Consider the following 19,635-nt stretch of genomic DNA (forward strand, 5'->3'; position numbering starts at 1 on the left):
TCAAAAAAAAAAAAAAATCTACAAAGACATGTCACAGGAAGTATGGCCGACAATCAGAAATCTCCTGAACCTTTATCACCATCTCCTTTCACAAATCTCAAGATGGGATAAAAGAGCTAAACATCCTACCCCAACCCAACCCAGAGCACCCATTACCAATCGACGAGTCCATCACCCCACTACAATTCTACCTCAATCTCCATACCAAAATAGACCTATCATTATCTTAGATGGGAAGCTTTGAACCTCACACCAAGAAGGCCGGTTGAGCATCTGTTTGCACTTCTTAACAATCAATTTATTATGGTGACAATGGACTCAGGTCACATAGGGTTAGCCCAAGAAGCTGAAGTAAGAGGCATTCTGTGAGGATTCGAATGAGCATTTTCTTTGGGATTCAAGGAAATAGAATGTTGGACAAGTTGTGCACCAAGTTGATCGTCTTTGGCCATGGGAACATTATGGCATCCTTTTTTTATTTATATTATGTTATGTCTTGCTTGAACTATGGTTGTATCAAAATAAATGGACTTATCAGTTGTTAGTATTGAAAGGTGGACATGGTATGGATTGATGTTGAAGAAATTGGAATGTTTTTTGAGAGGAAGTATGAATATTTGCTAACTTTTTATGGCCAAAGAAATTAATAGTACTATAGTTAGAGATGGACAATCATCCTAACCACCCCAAATTTTGTATTAAAACTGACAATCAATATGTGGGGATCTCAAATCTACAGCCAAGGAAGCTATAATAAAAAAAAGGACCAAAAAAAATGATCTATAAATCAGATATGATGTATAATTTACAAGACTCTTTTTATTATATTCTTCTGTTTGAATTAAAAAAAAAAAGGCTTGGTAGTATTAATACGGATCCAACACGTCTCCAATGACTGACGCTCCAATGAGTGTCCAATGAGATTGCAGATGATCGACACGAGGAGACGAGAAATCCTATGGTTGGAAGAATTTCGACTTGTCTCTCCTCCCGTCTCTTCTCTCCCTGAATGATTGCAGAGGCGATGTGTCACACCCCGTTCACACAGAACCGGGCCAGTGACCGGGTTAACACCGGTTAACCCAAACCTGCCAGGATCATCTGATACAGTATTCCACCACAGCATACACACAACTAAGAAAGTGCTCATCAGTTCAGCAAAAGACTTGGTTTACTTGTGAATATTCCCATAATACTTGATACCCAAATTGTAATACAATAGTTAAGTACATGTGGGCCTAAAGGCATGATATTTACACAAAAAGAATACAATTTACATATCAAGTACTCAAAAGGAATCATCAAAAATCAGATAGTACAGCTCAGCTCGGTATCAAAGGGTAGAGCTCAGCTCGGTATCAGGAGGTAGAGCCCAGCTTGGTATCAGTACTGCGATCCCGCAGCACAGCCCTCGCATGAGCAATCTGTGCCGTGCTCTAACTCCTCAGGGGCCCACCAATCCTCTTCAGGGAACTCAACTGTGAGACCCGACCCGTGCTCTTTAGTTGGATGACCTGCATAATCAACTAAAAGAGGTGCACACGTGGGATGAGCTCACTAGCTCAGTAAGTGGAAAGATGGACCACACAGCAGTCCACACAACAAATCACAATCATATGCACTATATGCTATGTAATACATTTTTAATCACATCCACTTAAACAACATTACTAAGTCTTTGGTTTAGTGCTACTACAACCACAGTGCGCGTATACTCTGGGTACGAGCCGCGAACTCCATCCCGCGATACGCCCATAGGGCTGTCAGAGAAGGCCCACCGTGAGTACTCAGAAAAGTAAAACATGCCGACCACCGGCTCTCAACATAAAGTAAATGACAGAAATTTAAAGGTGCTGGCTCCAGCAATTTAAAAGCAGTATGATTGACCCTCTTGAATATACCACCGGGGTTGCCGACTGTCCTAATGACCAGCCAGGTGTAATGTCTAACTGCCACAGTGACCCGACAACCGCGACCACTGCTTCCCCCCAAATGGTAACCCAACACCTTAACTCCTATTGGGAAGGGTCGTAGCACGGGAATATGATAATCCTAAACCGCATGCTCCTATATGACAATAGTACGATTGCATAGTGCCACCGCGTCCCATACCACGGGCCACCAATGCACTTGTTTTCAAATCGACTACGGCATCTAGTCTATTAATGCATTATGCACAATGATGTCAACATTCATCACATAAGCATATCATCACTTGGCATTTAGAAAATAAACACAACACCCATGGCATAACAATATGAGGATGACTAATCCACATAGCATTTTCATGATGACATGGCTAGTCTAGATACAATTAAATGAATGCCAAACAATGCCTTGAAACAAGGCCAAACGTCCTCTCCCCACTTACCTGTAATGTATAAGGACTCACGCTCGGTACGGGTGAGATCCGGTGGGAGAAGTGTACGTTTTGGTGAACCTAACATAAGTGAATTGAGGTTAGCATTTCTCCACCTTAGGATCAAAATTAACAAGATCCAATAATAAAATCATGTTTAGAATCCTAAACGAAGGTCGCACGTCCGTTTTGGGTCCAATCGGACGTAAAAATCATGTTGGGAGCCTCTCGGGTGGGTCGGATAGCCCACCTGTCTGACCCACCAGTCAGACCCACCGGTCCTGACTGGTGGGTAGGTCGGCCCATCGGTTGGGCCCGAGGGTCCTGCTAAGACCGGCAGGTGGGTCGGCCTGCCGATTCAGCCCGTCGATTGGCCCCGAGTGTCTACCCTCTCAGGCGGGTGCCCACAGGCGGGCCAAATGGCCCACCGGTTTGGCCCACCGGTCTTGACGGAAAAATGTTATTTCTTCCCAAACTTTTTCCAACCTTAGGGGATTCAAATGGGGCTTTTCCAAACCCATTCTTCACACATTCAAGGTCTCATAAGATGGTTCTAACCTAGATCTAGGTTAGATTTAAGGAATGGAAAGCCGTCTTACCTTCTTTGCTCAAGAACTCCTTCAAAACCCCAAAATCACTTCAAGTCACCAAGGCTTCTCCAACCTTGTAAACACTCCTTCAAATCCTTCAAAATCAACACATAGATCATCTATTAAACCTTAGATTCATCATCTCAAGGGGGATTTACAAGACCTCAAGAAACCCTACCCAAATCAAGGGTTTTACTTAGATATGGTGAAAGTTTAAGGAACCCAGCCTTTGCTCACCTCTAAACGTAGATCTCGTGTTAGAGATCACTCTCCCAGCGTCAGAATGGGAAGATCAAGCCTCGGCGCCGTTGAAATCCATCTCTTCTTCTTCCTCTTCCTTCTCTTCTCTTCTTCTTTTCTTTTTTTTCTCTCTCCTCTTTACTCTTCTTACTAACGTCCGAGTGACATAAATGAGAAAAGAAAAGGAAAACATAAAAGCTATTTATACTTCCTAAAATAACTAAGTAATCACATGGGTGGGTCACTCAGGTGGGTGGATGCGCCCACCTGTGTCCGCCCACCTGAGGGCCAAAACTTGGCCAACAAGTGGGATTTTGACAGAATTCGACCCTCGGCACGAATCTCACTCTTGGCATACGATGTAATATACGTATGCGCCTTAATATACGACTACATACCTACTTTATCCGTATATGGCCTTATGATAGGTGCATGTACACGGCTTGGGTACCCCCGTCTCTTCTGGCACTGGCTCGGACTTATCGGGCCAGCCGGTGTTTAAGGTCACCCTTGCCATCATAGTCCATAAGGAACCCGCCTTAACTCTCTCCGGTTCGGGTCCTGCATGGTTAAACCGAGTCAACCTTGTAATCAGATCGGGTTTAAGAAGTAGGGTATTACACGATGAACAAGCTTGCGGATGATCGTCTCTTTTCTATTCTCACCTTCCTTTTCCTTTTCCGGTGGCGGCCAGATTAGATGAATGTGTATAAAAGAGAACAAAATCCTCTTCTCTCCCTGAATGATTGCAGAGGCGATGAACGAGCTTGCGGATGATCGTCTCTTTTCTGTTCTCACATTCCTCTTCCTTTGCTGGCGGAGGCCAGATCAGATGAAGGTGCATAAAAGAGAAAAAAATCCTCTTCTCTCCCTGAATGATTGCAGAGGTGATGAATGAGCTTGCAGATGATCGTCTCTTTTCTGTTCTCACCTTCCTCTTCCTTTGCTGGCGGTAGCCAGATCAGATGAAGCTGATCAAAATCCTCTTCTTTCCCTGAACGCGATGAACGAGCTTGCGGATGATCGTCTCTTTTCTATTCTCATCTTCCTCTTCCTTTGCCGGTGGCGACCAGATCAGATGAAGGTGCACAAAAGAGAACAAAATCACATACCCTGCCAAACTTCCAGTGAGAGCTAACAGAAAATTTAATTGAAAATCAAACTTAATTTGTAGAACCCACACAACTAGAAACAAGAAGGAAAATTCAGGGAAAGAGAGAGAAAGAGTAACCATATTGAGAGGAGCTGCCCGAAATGACGATGTTGATGGTGAGAGGAGACGGCGGCACGACGAATGTCGCAAGGGTTTTGGGTGGTTCTATCAGATACCAAGTAGAGAGAGAGAGGAGGAGACCGTTGGATTTGTCGAAGTCCACATGTCGACCATTGGCAAAATCGTTGGACGCTCGTTGGAGCGTCAGTTGTTGGAGACAAGCCGGATCCTATTAATATTAGGGGTGAAACAGGGCCGGGTTTCTTAAAACCCTAACCCAACCCTAGGTCCTCAAAATTCAACCCAGGCCCAATCCAACCCTGTCGGGTTCATGTTTAGGCCCAACCCTGCCGGGTTCACACCAACCCAACCCGGCCCTAATTGACCCTATCAGGGCCGGGTTGGCCTGGGTTGGGTTCACCTTGGTTTCTATAATGGTTGGATTAAACTTAATTGACATGTTTTTTCCATTCATGTCTCATATATTAAAAAATTATAGAAAAATAAAATACCTATTGGACCCTAATTTATATTATAAAGATGCAAGGTTAAATTTTGGGCCGGATTGGGTTGAGTTGGGCCGGGTTGAGGCCTCAACCCTAACCCAACCCAACCTTGACCCAAGGTTGGGGTTTTTCAACCCTAACCCGCCCTCAGGGTAAAAACTTTGGCCCAAACCCTGTTCAAACTTAGAGCGGGCCAGGGCGGGTCAGGTTGTCAGGGCCAAACTTTCACCCCAAATTAATACCACCAAAGACAATGTAATAACCTTTTTATAGTAGTTTTTAATTAAAAAAAAATAGCTTCACCAAAAAAAAGAAGAGAGAGAGACCGTATCCTTCTACACACTTTTAAGAGAAATATATCCAACTCTGTTTGAAATACAAAGATTTATAGTAAAATATTACATCCAAAGGCCAGCACTTCTAGTCCTTGCATTATCCAAGTATTTAATTCTTCACTATCCCACCCATTCCTCTACTTGCTTGAATCCTTTTTTCACATCTTGGAACAAACCTTGTAACTGCATCTGATGCTACTAGTCTTTGGTGCCAGCAAAGTCCCAGTAAAACCATAGCTCACAGAAGCAAATTGAAATTTAAGTTCGAACAAATGATAGAAGCATTTGGATACCATATTCGTGCATCCATCACAAATGAGAGACTAAGTTCCATTCAGTGTTTTGAAAATCGGATGGGTATCAGCCAAGACTTATCCTCGATCCAATATCGATCCATAGGTAAGGTAGAAGGATTAAATTGTTAAAAAGACTAATATGTGGGCAAGAGAACCCTGTCCACTTGAATGACCACTTTATCAGCACACAGGCCAATGGGAGGCCACACGAGGGCAACGCCATCTATTCATGTATCTTCTTTTGGAGACTTTGCCATGGAGGACTCTCTAGGAAGGATATTTTTGGGAAATGGATGCAACTTGACTAGTCTTGTGGTTTCTGCCCTGCTCAACTTGAGTTCTTATGACACATTTTCATCTCTTGCGATTTCATTAAACACATTTGGGCTGTCAGCCCTTTGGGTATATATGCTGAAGCATTAAGGAAATGTGGACCACTAGGGGTTTCCTTCTTGCAGTTCAACAAGCACTAATGAAGTGCTAAAGCATTAGGGAAGTGTGGACCAATTTTAGACTTACACAACCTCTTTTTTGACCGAATACCCACCTCATGGCCTTGGAGCATAGTTCCCCTCCTTCTAGATGTCTATAATACCCTCCCTAATCTAGATTTTTTTTAGCCTATCTAGCAATGAAGTGATTCTTTTTATAGCCTATTTAGCACATAAGGCTATGATTAGGGAAAAAAAAATGTTTATTTGTAACCCAACAATGTATATCTTTTTCTTTCAAAAAAAAAAAAATAAATAAAGAGGATGGTTTCAGAACTCGGTCGGAATCGATAAGACTCGTCTGGACTCGGCATGACTGTCCGGGTCATCGTACAGAGACTTGTGTTTCATGAAATCCTCCGGAATCGTGTCCAGGAAATCCATTGTGCCCATGAAGACAGTTTCTATCAAATCAGACTCACAGATTCACCATTCTAGCGAAATAGAGAGACTGGCGATTGCCAACCATTCCTCAATAGTCAAAGCATTCGATGGGTTGGTAGTAGTGGCCTGGTTGGTGGTAGGTGTAGACTGTAAAGGAGCGGCAGAGCGTGGAGGACGAAACAGAGATAGAGAGAGGTCGCTGAAAAACGTGGCAGCGACCCGACTATCGCAGTTTCTTAATTTCCTGCAATATCGTCACCTTATTAGCTTTCTTTCAACCAACACCTTCAGCTCTGGGCTTGATCATTCTCTATTCATAAACCCATCTTCCGTATTCCTGTTCTGTTCTAAGGCAAACAATCCAGCATTGCTTCTGTAAGTTTCCTCTGATCTCACCTGTGTTGATATGTTTGTTATGCTTACTAGACGAAATAAATGTTTGTTGGGTTTCTTCTATTGGGATCGGTTTCCACAGCTATATTTTTCTTCGCTAAATGTACATAAATTGTAGTTTTTCTTTGCAATTTTCCACTGAATGATGAATTTCATATACATTTATCCTATCTCCCAATTGGGTTTTCTCTTGCTTTGGTTATAATGCTTTCAATTTGTTTTGCAGTTCTGATTCTTTCGTTTAGAATTGTGTACTTATTTCAATGGCACAAGTTCCGGTGAACCCAGATGAACAGGTGCTTTCTATGTGGTCTCCCTTAAAAATATTGTGCAACTTCCTGGTTTTATGTGACTTTTGAGTATGTTGTCAATATTCAATAGCTCTGCTGTGAAAAAGCTTCTCAGATCACTGAGTGTACTTCTCTTCAGGTTGTTATTACAGAAGAAGTAGACCATGTGAGATTGATCACCTTGAATCGACCTCGCCAACTGAATGTCATCTCATCTGATGTGGTAATGCCCAATTAACTCACTAACTCTTTCGTTTCCATACATTGCTTTTGTATCTTACTTCCAGGACACAGACACCGAAGAATAAATTTAGCTCATGTTATGCTATTGCCTGAACCAATACAACTATTAAATCATTTAGTGACCAAATTCCCTTCACTGTGGCTAGGTTTCTCTGCTAGCTAAGAATCTGGAGAAGTGGGAGAAGGATGATGATGCAGAACTTATCCTAATCAAGGCTAGTGTTATTACTTCCCTAAGTTTGAAGCTCTCTTGAATTACTGTAATTTGTAGCGGTTCTGTAGTTTTTTCTTGTGATATTGGTAGCAAGGATCGAATCCATTATCTGTTGTCCATGGTTACTTATGTCTTACATTTTCTTATATTGCTCATGAATCTTATTTTATTTAGGGAGCTGGACGGGCTTTTTCTGCTGGTGGGGATTTAAAAATGTTCTATGACGGGAGGAATATAGGTAAATAGATCACTTAAAATGTTTACCATCTTCACTTTCAAGCTGACTGTTTCTCTTTCCTTGGAGTATTTTATTATCTGAACATTGATCATGAATCTGTCAAGTCATTTCTTTATGGATGAGGAAACTAGCTTGTCAAATGTCTTTTGGCAGAGGATTCCTGCCTAGAGGTTGCATATAGAATGTATTGGCTGTGTTATCACCATCACTCCTATAAGAAAACCCAGGTATGAGGCCCGTACTGGTGAATGAAAATAATGTTTCCTATGTTTTATCGAGTCTATGTTGTAGAAACTTTCAAAAGCTACCTATTATGTTGTTGCTAGGTGGCTCTTGTCAATGGAATATGCATGGGTGGAGGTGCATCCCTTATGGTTCCAATGAAATTCTCAGTTGTCACAGAGAAGGCTGTACGTATTTGACTCTGGTTGAGATATTGCTAGTTACAGTTCATCGTATTTTTGGTTCAACAACTCAAGAATGCATACCTTTTAAATTTGTTGCTGTTACCTGGGGGAGTAATTTGTAAACTATTGATTTGAGGGATTTCCCCTTGCTTTATAGGTTTTTGCCATGCCTGAAGCTAGTATTGGGTTTCACACAGACTGCAGCTTTACATACATCCTTCCACGTCTCCCAGGGTATTTGGGTGAGCAAGTAATTTTTGAGAAAAAAGACATAAATCAAGTAGATTGTGAAGCTGAAAGTGAAATTCTTGTATGCTCATTCTTAAGCGGGAATACTTTGATGTAGCAGAAAAATTGGGATGAACTTACAAAAAGCCTTAACTTTGGAACAGAATGCTTTTTGGCCTTCCCCTGCCAGCAACTGATATATCTAGTGCAATTCCACAGGGGCTTACTTGGCCTTAACAGGTGCTAGACTGAACTGGAAGGAATTGATTGCACTTGGTCTGGCAACTCACTTTGTCCCTTCAGAGGTGAGATTAAGCCCTTGTCTGTTTCTAGTTTCGTTCTCTTCAATTCTAGTATTCTTCTGGAACCATAAATTTCATGATCATGCATATGTTCAAGCATATTCTCATTGATGAATGTATGGTTTATCTTTTCTCAGTTTTTTCATATTTCTCCATGTTTGAAATAGTAGATATAGCCATATAGGTAAGGCATCTGAAAAATTAGAACTTATGTATATAAAATTGAAGGGGTAACTATTAGGCTAAGATCTTTTTTTTTTTTTTGAGTTGCGGGGGGGGTGGGCATCAACTGAATATAAGTAAGTGATTTAGAAGTATGTCTCACAATATTTGCCCACAAGTTGGCGCATGGAATCTGAGAATCATCCTCAAGTTTTCAACAACATGAACTTAATTGTATCCTGTAAGGTCATTAAGAAACTGGTTTTAGGAGCATTATGGTCTTGATTCATTATGTAATAGAGAGTTATAATATTTCCTTAATGTAGTAATTAAGTTTATTCTCATCCAAGTAATCGAAAAAAAATAATTGTTTGTGCTTCTTTAGATCCATCTTTAATGGGCACTTGTTCTCCAGGGAAAAAAAAAGATTGACACAAGAAATTGGACCCCATAATGAAGCATACAGTATATGGAACACATTTTGTATCTGTATCAACACCATGAAAGTGGTAAAGCATCTAGATTATGGACTATTGGAACCAAAGTTGATAGTTCTGGATGCCCATGTTTAGAAGTAAAAAGCAGAAAATCCTCATATAAATATGAGAGGGCGAATAGTCTCTGCTTTTGAAGGTGATCCAAAAAATGGATGTTGGTTTTGATATGCCTTTTTCATTTGTGAAAGCGGCAATCTGTGCAATCTGAATGCATTCTCATCATCACATTATAATGGAGTCATCATAGACCATTAAATTCCCCTTTCTTTTGAAAAGCATAGTAACCTGGCTATAATCTGGGTAAGATAAACCAGGTGTATGCTTGTGCTGGAACCAATGTTCTGAAACTCGGCTTTTCTTTTCACCTGTTTTAAGTACCATGTGGTGGGTCACTAGGTTGATCCATGGTTCAACCATAGAATCAAATAGATATGGTTCATAACAACAAACAAGTAAACTGAAATATGTATAGGAAGGAGCCAACTGTTACAAGGTAAAGCCTTGCCATGGTGGTTAAATCTGTCTCTCTAATATGCATGGAGGCAAGGGTCCAAACCCTCTTGGAAGTACATAATTAACTTTTTTAATGCAAAATAAACAATGACAGGTTGATAAAGGTTCAAAGAAAGTGTCATGGATTAATGTTTCAACCATCCAGGTAGGTCTGGTCTTTGACAATTCAACGAGTTTGAAATAAAAATGTGTGATTGGGTGTGATGGGTAAGTTGGTTCAACTGACATGGCTGAGCCAGAACTCAACATTGGCTGGGACAAAGATATCTGTACGGTCCAGAAGCAATCTCATGATGAAGAAGCGAAGGGGACTCAATTTCTGTCTCCAACGTAGTAAAAGTAGTGTCTGAATGTTGGAACCCCTATGAGAGTCATCACAAGTATTATTGTAGCATCCTTTCCACATTCACATGGTATATAAGAAACAGAGAGTCATGCCCATCCTGTGATGCAGAGCAAATTTGACGGTTCTATGACATGCCCTGTATTTCTGAAATTTTCAGCTCCTATGGTGGGTCCTTAAGTGTTTCTGATTATGGCGTGTTAATAGTCTCAATGGTTAGTTACCTGGTTATTGATCTCACTTAGATTTTATTTTGAATTTGATGGAAACAATTGATTAAATCTTGTTGGCTGTTCAGCTTTTAGAGAGCTAACTGCATCCCACATTTGAAAAAAGAAAAAAGAAAAAAAAAGAAAGAAGAGAATCATTGATCCTAGGATTCTTTAGACTAATCCAGGAAGAGGCTACTTTTTGACAGGATTGCACAACAAGGGGGGTGGGGGGAGGGGGGAACAAACCAAAACAGCTATAATCAACTACCATATTATATTAGCAGATTCAGCCTGCAAAGTTTGAGCTAAATATGATAATAGAATCAGGAGTTCCAGGGAAGTACTAATGTTATTAATATTTCAGGAAGTAATACCAGAACTCTAAAATTGACAGAATTTCGCAGAACTAAGAATAGAATTTTACAAAGTTGACTGAGAGAAACTAATGTATGAAGTATTAGCACAACAAGCGATCTGACTTTGATCTTGATAGAGAGATACAGAGATATAGAAGAGATAACCAAGCTAGAAATCCACCTGAGCCCCACTTGGAATCCACCCACTCTACTGAATCCATAGCAGAAACTACTAAATCACAACTGCCAAAGTTTCAAAAAACTGAACTGATATTTCATAAATTTGGGTCTTAGGCATAGGCCACTACATATGGATTTCATAAACTGACTAACATGCCTAAACTGATTTGGAATTCAGAATGCCACTTGGAATAGTCTCAATAAAGTAGTATTTGACATTCCTACTCAAACTAGGATTCTATAACAGAACATTGACTTAGAATGAAGTCTGGATTCAAATTCCTAATGAATCTAGGACTTAACTTAGTTAATTTATATATATATATATATATATATATTTTTAAATAAATTCATTACCAAGAGGAAAGAATAAACAAAGGAGAGGGGGTGGGGGACCGAAAGGGGCAAACCCTCTAAGGGAGGGAAGCAACAACAAGGGATTAACTTCTAACTTAAGAAAAGACTCTAAACTAATCTTATTTGATTGATCTCGTAGTCCTAACTTCTACTCATATTATAGGCACATTAAAATGAAAATCGATGAATTGTTTGGAAGCCTAAGGTTGCTAGATTCAGAAATCCAATGAAATCAGAATTGCAGTGACAGGTTTAGAAACAAGGTTTCAAGAGATCGATAATAAGAGATAATCCAAGGTTCTGATTTAGTCCAAAAGCTGGTCAGAGGTCAGTTATATGGAAAAGAATGGTTTCCCAAAATCTGGTTCAAATGTGATGGACAAATGTGAAATTATAGATTAATAGTCGGATTTTAGAAACAATGTTCAAAATAGTAACCAAAACCAGTATATTCAGGAAATTTCAGGCTGCAAAAATGGTTAAAATAATTTGATGCATAAAAGAATCTCTAACAGAAAACAAAACCCAAAAATCTGAAAGAGCAGCCACAAAACTGAAGAATTCAGAAATTCATAGGGAGAGAAAGATTTCTGGAAATCAGTGTAAAAACTGTATCTTTAAGTTCAAAATAGTAGCAGAACGGTTGACAGACTTATGGACAGGGACACCAAACCAGAATACTCAAGGAGCAGTAGAATCCAACTACCAAACCATGAACAGAAGATAGACAACTTCAAAATACTGACCTGACCCTATGGATGGATAAAGGACAAGAAGAATCAAAGAAGGGTAAAAGGATTTGGACCAAGCTTCTCACCTGGAACTAGATTGGAATCTCACCAACCATACCTTAGCATCTCGCAAAAATTTTGAATCACACAACATAAGGGCAAAAAGCCAACTTTTATTCATCAAATTCGTGTTCCTTGATGGCTAATTATTATTTTGAGATAGAGAAATAGCTTAATCAAACTGGCTACTTAATTGACCAATAAAAGACTTAAAACAACTCCAAAACTAACTGAAAAATCTCCAGCTGTGTTTTGAGTTCCTAAACCAATTAGGACTTTCCATAATGAAAGGAAATAAATTCATTACAGGATGAGATGTGTTGATTCCTCATACAGCCAGAACTAGGACAGATAAAAATAATCAAATTAGGAAAATAAACTGGAAAAAAAAATTTACTCAAATAGATTTCCATAGTAGACTAGGATTGCTAGAGAAACTAGGAATTCTTAACTTCCTGAAATTGCGATCTATTCTTCTTCTCCTGCTGGTGCCTAGATACTGCATCAGAAATCCAGTGGACCAAAGGCCCAACACATATATAACCTAGCCCAAAGCTTATTTCCATTAAAATAAGGCTATTTATGTGATTTTCATGGATTAACTATTAATTCCAATTCTCCTAAAGCTCAGTTTGTTAAAAAAAGGTAAAAGTAAAAATATAGAAAAAGCGACGGAAAAATAAAAAACAAAAGAATGCCAAACTTTTAACAGTAGAATTTTTTTCCATAAAAAATAAAGGAACCTAAATTTTTAAAAGTGGGCCCATTGTGAAGCAATGTAGGGGATATAAAATATGTCCCTACTTCATTTTACGTCCGAGCAGAGCCTAAAGAAATTTCTTGTTAGCAATATAAATTATATGCATTGCAGACTTTATTGATGTAAGACTAAATCACAAAGGACCTAATCTTAGGCAGGATCTGAAAAACTGACTGAATAGGGAGAAATTTGAGAACTCATAAACTGTGGCTCAGAAGGAGCTGAAACTTGGAGTGGATGAAGGTCCTATAGGGGTCAACAATCCCTCAAAAGATGACACAATGCCAACGGTTGAATTGAGAGTTATTTTGTCGACATAAATTACGAAACTTTTGACCACTCTTCAGAAAGTAGGGTTCCTGACCTCGGATGATCCTCAAAACTGGAATGAAGATCTCTTGTAAGATGTATAGGTATCCTTCAAAAGATGAGCTCGAACTGCTTGCTGGTTTGGGAGATATGCTCAAAGAATGGAAAAAGGAAACTTTATGGAAGTTCTGCTGTAGCAGCAGCTACAGGCCTTGGTATCCACCCTCGAAACCCTAATAAAGCTGGGTCGAATTGGTCTTCCTTGTCTGCTGTCGATCCTTGTTGAAAGCTGGTCTTCTAGGCTTCAATAAATCTTCTACTGACACTCAAATCACTCTCTCACAACACACAAATAAAGAGGAAAATAAAGAAAAGAAAGAGAATCGATGGAGGGGTTGAGACGGCTGGAGAAGAATTAGTGAATGGGCATCTCACCCATTTGGTTTAGGGATCTCATCCAACTGCATCCTACAGCATAACAGAGTAATCTATCTTTTTTGTTTAACTCATATCTGTCTTTTCATTATAATTGATGGGTTTTAAATAGCCTTACATTGTTTGGTCATAAAGACAACAAAAAAAGAAACTAATGGACTGAAATAAGACTTTCTAATTTGTGTCTAACTTGCTAACCAAGGTTCACCAAATTGGAAACTAACAATTGAACTCAAAAGGAAAGTAATCTAAGTTATAAAAATAGAAACTACTTTACTAATACTAAAGGAACCAAATAGAACTAAATCTCCTCACAAAACCTAACAAAAGGGAACTAAATTAGGAGATAATGGACCCAAAATACTGTTCATGTGAAAATTGTTTTGTCAACAGTATTTTCTGACTCTTGTTTTTGTCCTCTTCTTCAAGCTTTGATCTGCATCACTTTGTCTTTTATCTTTGTGCCCGCATCATTTATAGTTCTATACTGTTTGCATTTACGGAAATTCAAATCTTACATATCATGGGGTTTTCTGTTGGTCTCAGAAATTACCTGATCTTGAGAAGTGTTTGATTAGCTTGAACTCTGGTGACAAGAATTCTGTTAAATCAGTCATTGAAGAATTCTCTGTTGATGTTCAACCTGATGAAGATAGTATCTTAAACAAGTATGGATATGAACTGATGAAATGTATCTTTGCCGCATCAGTGTATTGGAATTCACTGTTTTGTCTTGTTTTCTGCAGGCAGTCAATAATTGACAAGTGCTTCTGTAAGGAGTCCATTGAGGAAATTATATATTCATTTGTGAGTTTCCATTGTCACTTCTTTCAACCTCGTTAAGCTTGTCTGGAAAATTTGAAAAAGACAGAATCGCTCTCCTCTCTTCATTATTTTGCCCTTCCTTTTCTGGTGTAGGGAGTAGGGATAGTAATGGGGTGGTTTTGGTGAGGCCTAAATGGGCTTAAATCAGGTTCAGGTTCATTTGGTAAGACCAATGGCAGGGTCAGGCTATACAAAACATGACCTATACTTAAGGCCTAGATTATTTGTTAATCTGTTTTATAGGGTCCTAAGGGTTTATGATTAAGAAAGCTCAATGAAAACCAGAATGAAAGTTAGGAACCAAACCAGCAACAGAAACTCCAGGAAATACAGTAAAAACAGGTCTAATGTGGCTGATATTCAGATCAAATGACTAGTTTAACTGGGAGGATGAAATAGTAAAATATGAGACGAATCCCAGGACCAGATATGAAGTTTTCCAGGTTTCCTTCTTTAAGTAGGAAACTGAAATACAATCTAGAAGCAGAAATTGATTGCAGGAATTCAAAGGCATAAAAAACAGCAATCGTATTCTCTAAAGTATATAAGAGATTATCAACAAATAGCATCCTTAATAGAAGTGTGAAATCAGAACTTGAAAATTGAGATTTGAAGTAATTGATGCAATTAGGAAAACTGAAATCAATGGGAAATCTCATATGTGAAAACATTATTAAATCTAGAACGAGAACCAGAATATCAGAAGTTTTTTTTTTTTTGAGAAATTATACTAATAGAATAATATTAAGAAAGCAGAACAGAACTAAAAGAAGACAAGAAACAGGTAATCAAAGGTTTAGAAAATTCAGAATATGATATGTTTTGATGGAGAAAAAAGAAAGGAGATAGAGATAACCAATCAGGAATCCACCTGATTGCAGGCTTGGAATCCATCACAGGCCCAGTTCTGAATCCACAGAAGTAACACTCAGAATCCACTGAGTAAACACTTTTGCATCCCGCCGGAGGCAACCAACGAAGCTTTTATGTCTTAATTTCGTGTCTATGAATGGCTGGCTACATTGATAGATGAAAACTCTCAAAATATGACTCAAAACATGACTAGAAATAGCCTAGACCAACTAGTAATCAAACTAGCTACTTAATTGGCCAATAAAATACTTAAAATAACTCCTACTCTAACTAGGACTCCAACTGATAAAATAAATCCCATATTCCTTGGTTCTACCTTTATTTTAGGTCCATTAAAGTATGAAAACCCATTGGACCAAAGGCCCAACAAGTAGAAAACCCAACCCAAGGCTTATTTTCACTAAAATAAGCTCAGTTGCGTGATTTTATTGCATCATTTATAGTTTTTTTTTTCTATTTTCTTTGAACCCAGTAAGGTATTAACCTACCCAGACTTTCTGATGAGGTTATTATGCTGAAGCATGGTTTCAAGTATCGGTATCATATCGTCCGTATCGTATCGGTATCGGCTGAGAACGATCCCCGATCCTTGACCGATCCAGATCGGTTACCCGTATCATTTCAGGGGTAAAACAGTAAAAAAACATTTCTGAAAAACAAGGGGCAAAAGTGACTGATGCCCACTGATCCTCTCTGATACCGATCCGAGAGACCGATACCGAGAACTAAATCCATGGGCTGAAGAGAGAAAAAAAAAAAAAAACTGAAAGTTCATTGGAAAACTAGAACCACAGTGAACTGAAATTGAGAACATGAGGCAGAAAATTGACAGGATTATTTCTCTCAATCCACGAATGGAGATCCTATGGGTGGGTTATGTGTCTAAAATATCAAGGCAAACTGATGGTTAGACTAGGAGAAACATGTGTGGACATAAACAGAAACTATAAAAAACCAGAAATTAGTGATTTCCTTCCAATTATGACTTGTCAAATCTTCGGTCTGATGTTTCTCCAGTTCTAGTTAAGTGTAGTCCTAATAGAGAGTAAAGCTTATCAAGACTTGGGCCCAATCCAAGAGATGGATGAGGAAATTTTGAAGGAAACCTGAGTCAGGGACAGAAACAGAGAAATAGACTGGTAAGAAACTGAATTAATAACTGAAATAAAACCAATAAAAAGAGAGGAAATATCTGTAGTCCAGCCTTAGAACAGTGCTACAGTATACCTTAAGAACCTTCCACACATGCACTGTTTTAGGTTACTGAAACAGAATAAAAGATGAAGGGAAGAAAGGAGAAGGGATATGACCAGGCTTAACCACAAAGGCCTGCAGGAGGCTTCACCAACTTGGGTTTGCTGCTGAATCACCACAATAACATGCATCTCACAAACAGAACTCAATCACTGAATAGCCAAAACTGATGGGAGTGTCTTCCTTCTGTTGTATGTATAATATTGAAGCTGGTTTACATGAATAGTAAGTCTTAGCTACTAACAATAACAACAAACTCAGCCTTATCCCAACTTAATGGGGTCGGCTACATGGATCCATACAAAACAAAGTAGGAAAAAAAAGTCCGAACAAAAAGGTGAAGGAAGAGAAAAAAATAAAAAAAGGATGAGAAATAAGTTAAAAGATGGGAAGAGAGTAATGGGCAAGAGGCACAACCCAACAAGTTAGGATAGTCATAGCTAGATGGGGTCAGCAACATGGATCTTTGCCCCCCAGTAGGCTCTATCCGAGGTCATACTTGGGGCAAGACTAAGACTAAGCATGTCATTCCTCACCACTTTGCCTATGGTCATTTTAGGCTTGTCCCTAGCTCTTTTAGCTCCTTCAATATGAATCCGATCACTCCTCCTTATTGGGGCATCCTCAGGCCACCTTTGAACATCGCCATACCACCTTAAATGACTTTCATAGAGCTTGTCGTTGATCTAGGCAACTCCCAAATCCTTTCTAATATGGTCATTCTTTACTTTATCTTTCCTAGTTTTTCCTCACATCCATCATAACATCCTCATCTCAGCTACACATAGCTTCTCTAAATGACATTTCTTAACTGCCCAACATTCCGTTCCATACATCATGGCTGGTCATACACTAGTCCTATAGAATTGTCCTTTAATCTTTAAGGGTATGCGCCTGTCAAACAACACTCTGGACGCACCTCTCCACTTCATCCATCCCACTTTAATTCTTTGTAAAGCATCATCCTCTATGCTACATTCTTTGCTTATAGTCAGATATCAAAAGTAGTCACTTTGTGGTATCTCTTTCTCCTTGATTTTCACCATTTCATTATCCATCATAGAGTTGCTAAAATTACGCATCATATACTCTGTCTTCGATCTGCTAATCTTAAAATCTCATGTTTTCAAAGTAGACCTCCATAGTTCCAACTTAGCGTTAGTCCCTGCTTTAGTCTCATCCACTAAAACGATGTCATCAGCAAAGAGCATACAGCAGGGGACCTCATCTAGAATGCTCTTGGATAACTCATCTATGACAAATGCGAACAAATAGGGGCTTAAGGCCAATCCTTGATGTAGCCCAATCAAAATTGGGATTTCCTTGTGTTGACCTTCCACATATCTCACTCTAGTCGCCACACCCTCATACATGTCCTTAATTATATCCACATATGTACTCCACATAAGTCTTAGCTATTAGTAGCTTATAAAATAGTAATACTAAAAAAATAGCAACTTTCTGGAAGGAAGATCTAGTTGCTTTAACACAAAAAAGAAAGAAACACAAAATTAATAGCTATTAAGTAGTCATAAGTTAGCAACTAAAACTGGTTCACAAAATCTAGGACTAATTCTAGTTTGAACCATAACCAGAGCCATCAGAACCATGGGCCTCCTTGGGACTTTTCCTGTGCATGTTCTGAGCTGCATCACCTTCACCAACTGGGCAATTGCCCTCGAACTGTCTTAAACCTACTAGAAGTAAAGGTGACTGTTGCCACATGGGAAGTGTGGTTAGAAACACATGGAAGAATCCCTGGCTGCCATCTCTGAGAATCATGTACAAGCAGAGTGATTGACCTGTCTGTCTAAACTCCAGAGGAAAAACTTGGCCTCTTTGCTGCTTGTAGGCACCCATAATAGAATTTTGTGTTTGTGTGTGTGTGTGTGTGTGTGTGACATTAAGGTGTCTAATGGAATTTTGTACCATTACCTTTACTGAAGCATATTGTTTCCATTGATTTTGTTGTTCAGGAAACTGAGGGAAGTGTTGGGGGAAATGAATGGATTCATCCAGTGGTCAAGGGTTTGAAAAGGTCTTCTCCAACAGGATTGAAAATAACATTTAGATCAGTATGGTTGCTGCACTTTATCCTTCCTCACTGTTATTTTTTTAGGTTTCAGTTTTAAACTTTGGATAGTTAATTTATTATTTTGTCTTGACCAAATAAATTGTGATTTTCTTGATGGGAATCATATGGTTTTCCAGGTCTACTTTGTATTTCTCGGTTATTTTTCTGCATTTTCCAGCGTCCTTATCTTCAGTTTCATTTCATCATTCTTTCCAGATTTGCGAGGGAAGGAAGCAAAGTTTGGCTGAATGTCTGAAGAGGGAATTTAGACTCACAGTCAACATACTGAGAGCCAAAATATCTGGTGATGTCTATGAGGTAATAAATATAATTATTGGACTTACAGGAAAAAAATAATATAGCCAACAATAATCTATTTTGGCAATACATATTGTTCTGCAACGACTGATTACTGTTTGTTGTTTTTGTTTTGAAAAGGGTATCAGAGCTGTGACCGTTGACAAAGATAATTCCCCGAAGGTACCACTCCCTCTCTCTCTCTTTCTATGTATGTGTGTTTTTTCTAATTTACAAGCTGTTGTAGTGGGACCCACCAAGTCTTGATGGAGTGGATAGTGAGAAAGTGGACCTAGTTTTCCAGCCATTCAAAGAAGAGCTTGAGCTCCAGATTCCAGCCAACAAAGAATGCAGGTCAGTCTCGTTATGAGTTTCCGTTTCTTAACTTGCCCTCTCCTTTTTTGCTTCATATATTAATTTCTCTAGTTGTTTACCTAAACTGATTTCAGGTGGGATGGAAAGTATGAGAATACGGCCTATCCAAGCTTGAAGGCAAAAGCTTAAACCAAATTATGAAATCCTCGGCTGCCATGAGTTTCCCTTATTAACTTCCCTATGTATTTTACATTTTTGCCAATATGCTAGTTTAGTCTATTTCAATCCAGCCGGGTTTTACATGTCTCTCCTGGTTTACATTATTAGTAATAAAAATTCTTCTTGTTACATCC

At 39.0% G+C, this 19,635-nt stretch overlaps 1 protein-coding gene across 1 annotated transcript; it reads left to right on the top strand.

Moving 5' to 3' along the window:
* The first annotated feature begins 6,436 nt into the window (after window positions 1–6,436).
* On the top strand, window positions 6,437–19,635 carry LOC122094052 (3-hydroxyisobutyryl-CoA hydrolase-like protein 5). The gene is made up of 16 exons (XM_042664669.1): window positions 6,437–6,789; window positions 7,034–7,103; window positions 7,237–7,320; window positions 7,487–7,555; window positions 7,729–7,792; window positions 7,946–8,019; window positions 8,119–8,202; window positions 8,357–8,441; window positions 8,647–8,732; window positions 14,191–14,312; window positions 14,391–14,451; window positions 18,573–18,671; window positions 18,887–18,988; window positions 19,109–19,150; window positions 19,215–19,321; window positions 19,417–19,635. The coding sequence occupies exons 2-16, from the start codon at window positions 7,071–7,073 to the stop codon at window positions 19,469–19,471; spliced, it is 1,167 nt and encodes a 388-aa protein (XP_042520603.1). The 5' UTR covers window positions 6,437–6,789; window positions 7,034–7,070; the 3' UTR covers window positions 19,472–19,635.

Source organism: Macadamia integrifolia, chromosome 11 (assembly GCF_013358625.1).
Source record: "Macadamia integrifolia cultivar HAES 741 chromosome 11, SCU_Mint_v3, whole genome shotgun sequence".
NCBI lineage: Eukaryota > Viridiplantae > Streptophyta > Magnoliopsida > Proteales > Proteaceae > Macadamia > Macadamia integrifolia.

Excerpts from the sequence above, each read along its gene's own strand:
- LOC122094052 (XM_042664669.1), top strand. The coding sequence starts at position 7,071 with ATGGCACAAGTTCCGGTGAACCCAGATGAACAG. Across the intron at positions 7,793-7,945 it reads CTATGACGGGAGGAATATAG|AGGATTCCTGCCTAGAGGTT; the intron begins GTAAATAGATCA and ends GTCTTTTGGCAG. Across the intron at positions 8,733-14,190 it reads CTCACTTTGTCCCTTCAGAG|AAATTACCTGATCTTGAGAA; the intron begins GTGAGATTAAGC and ends TGTTGGTCTCAG.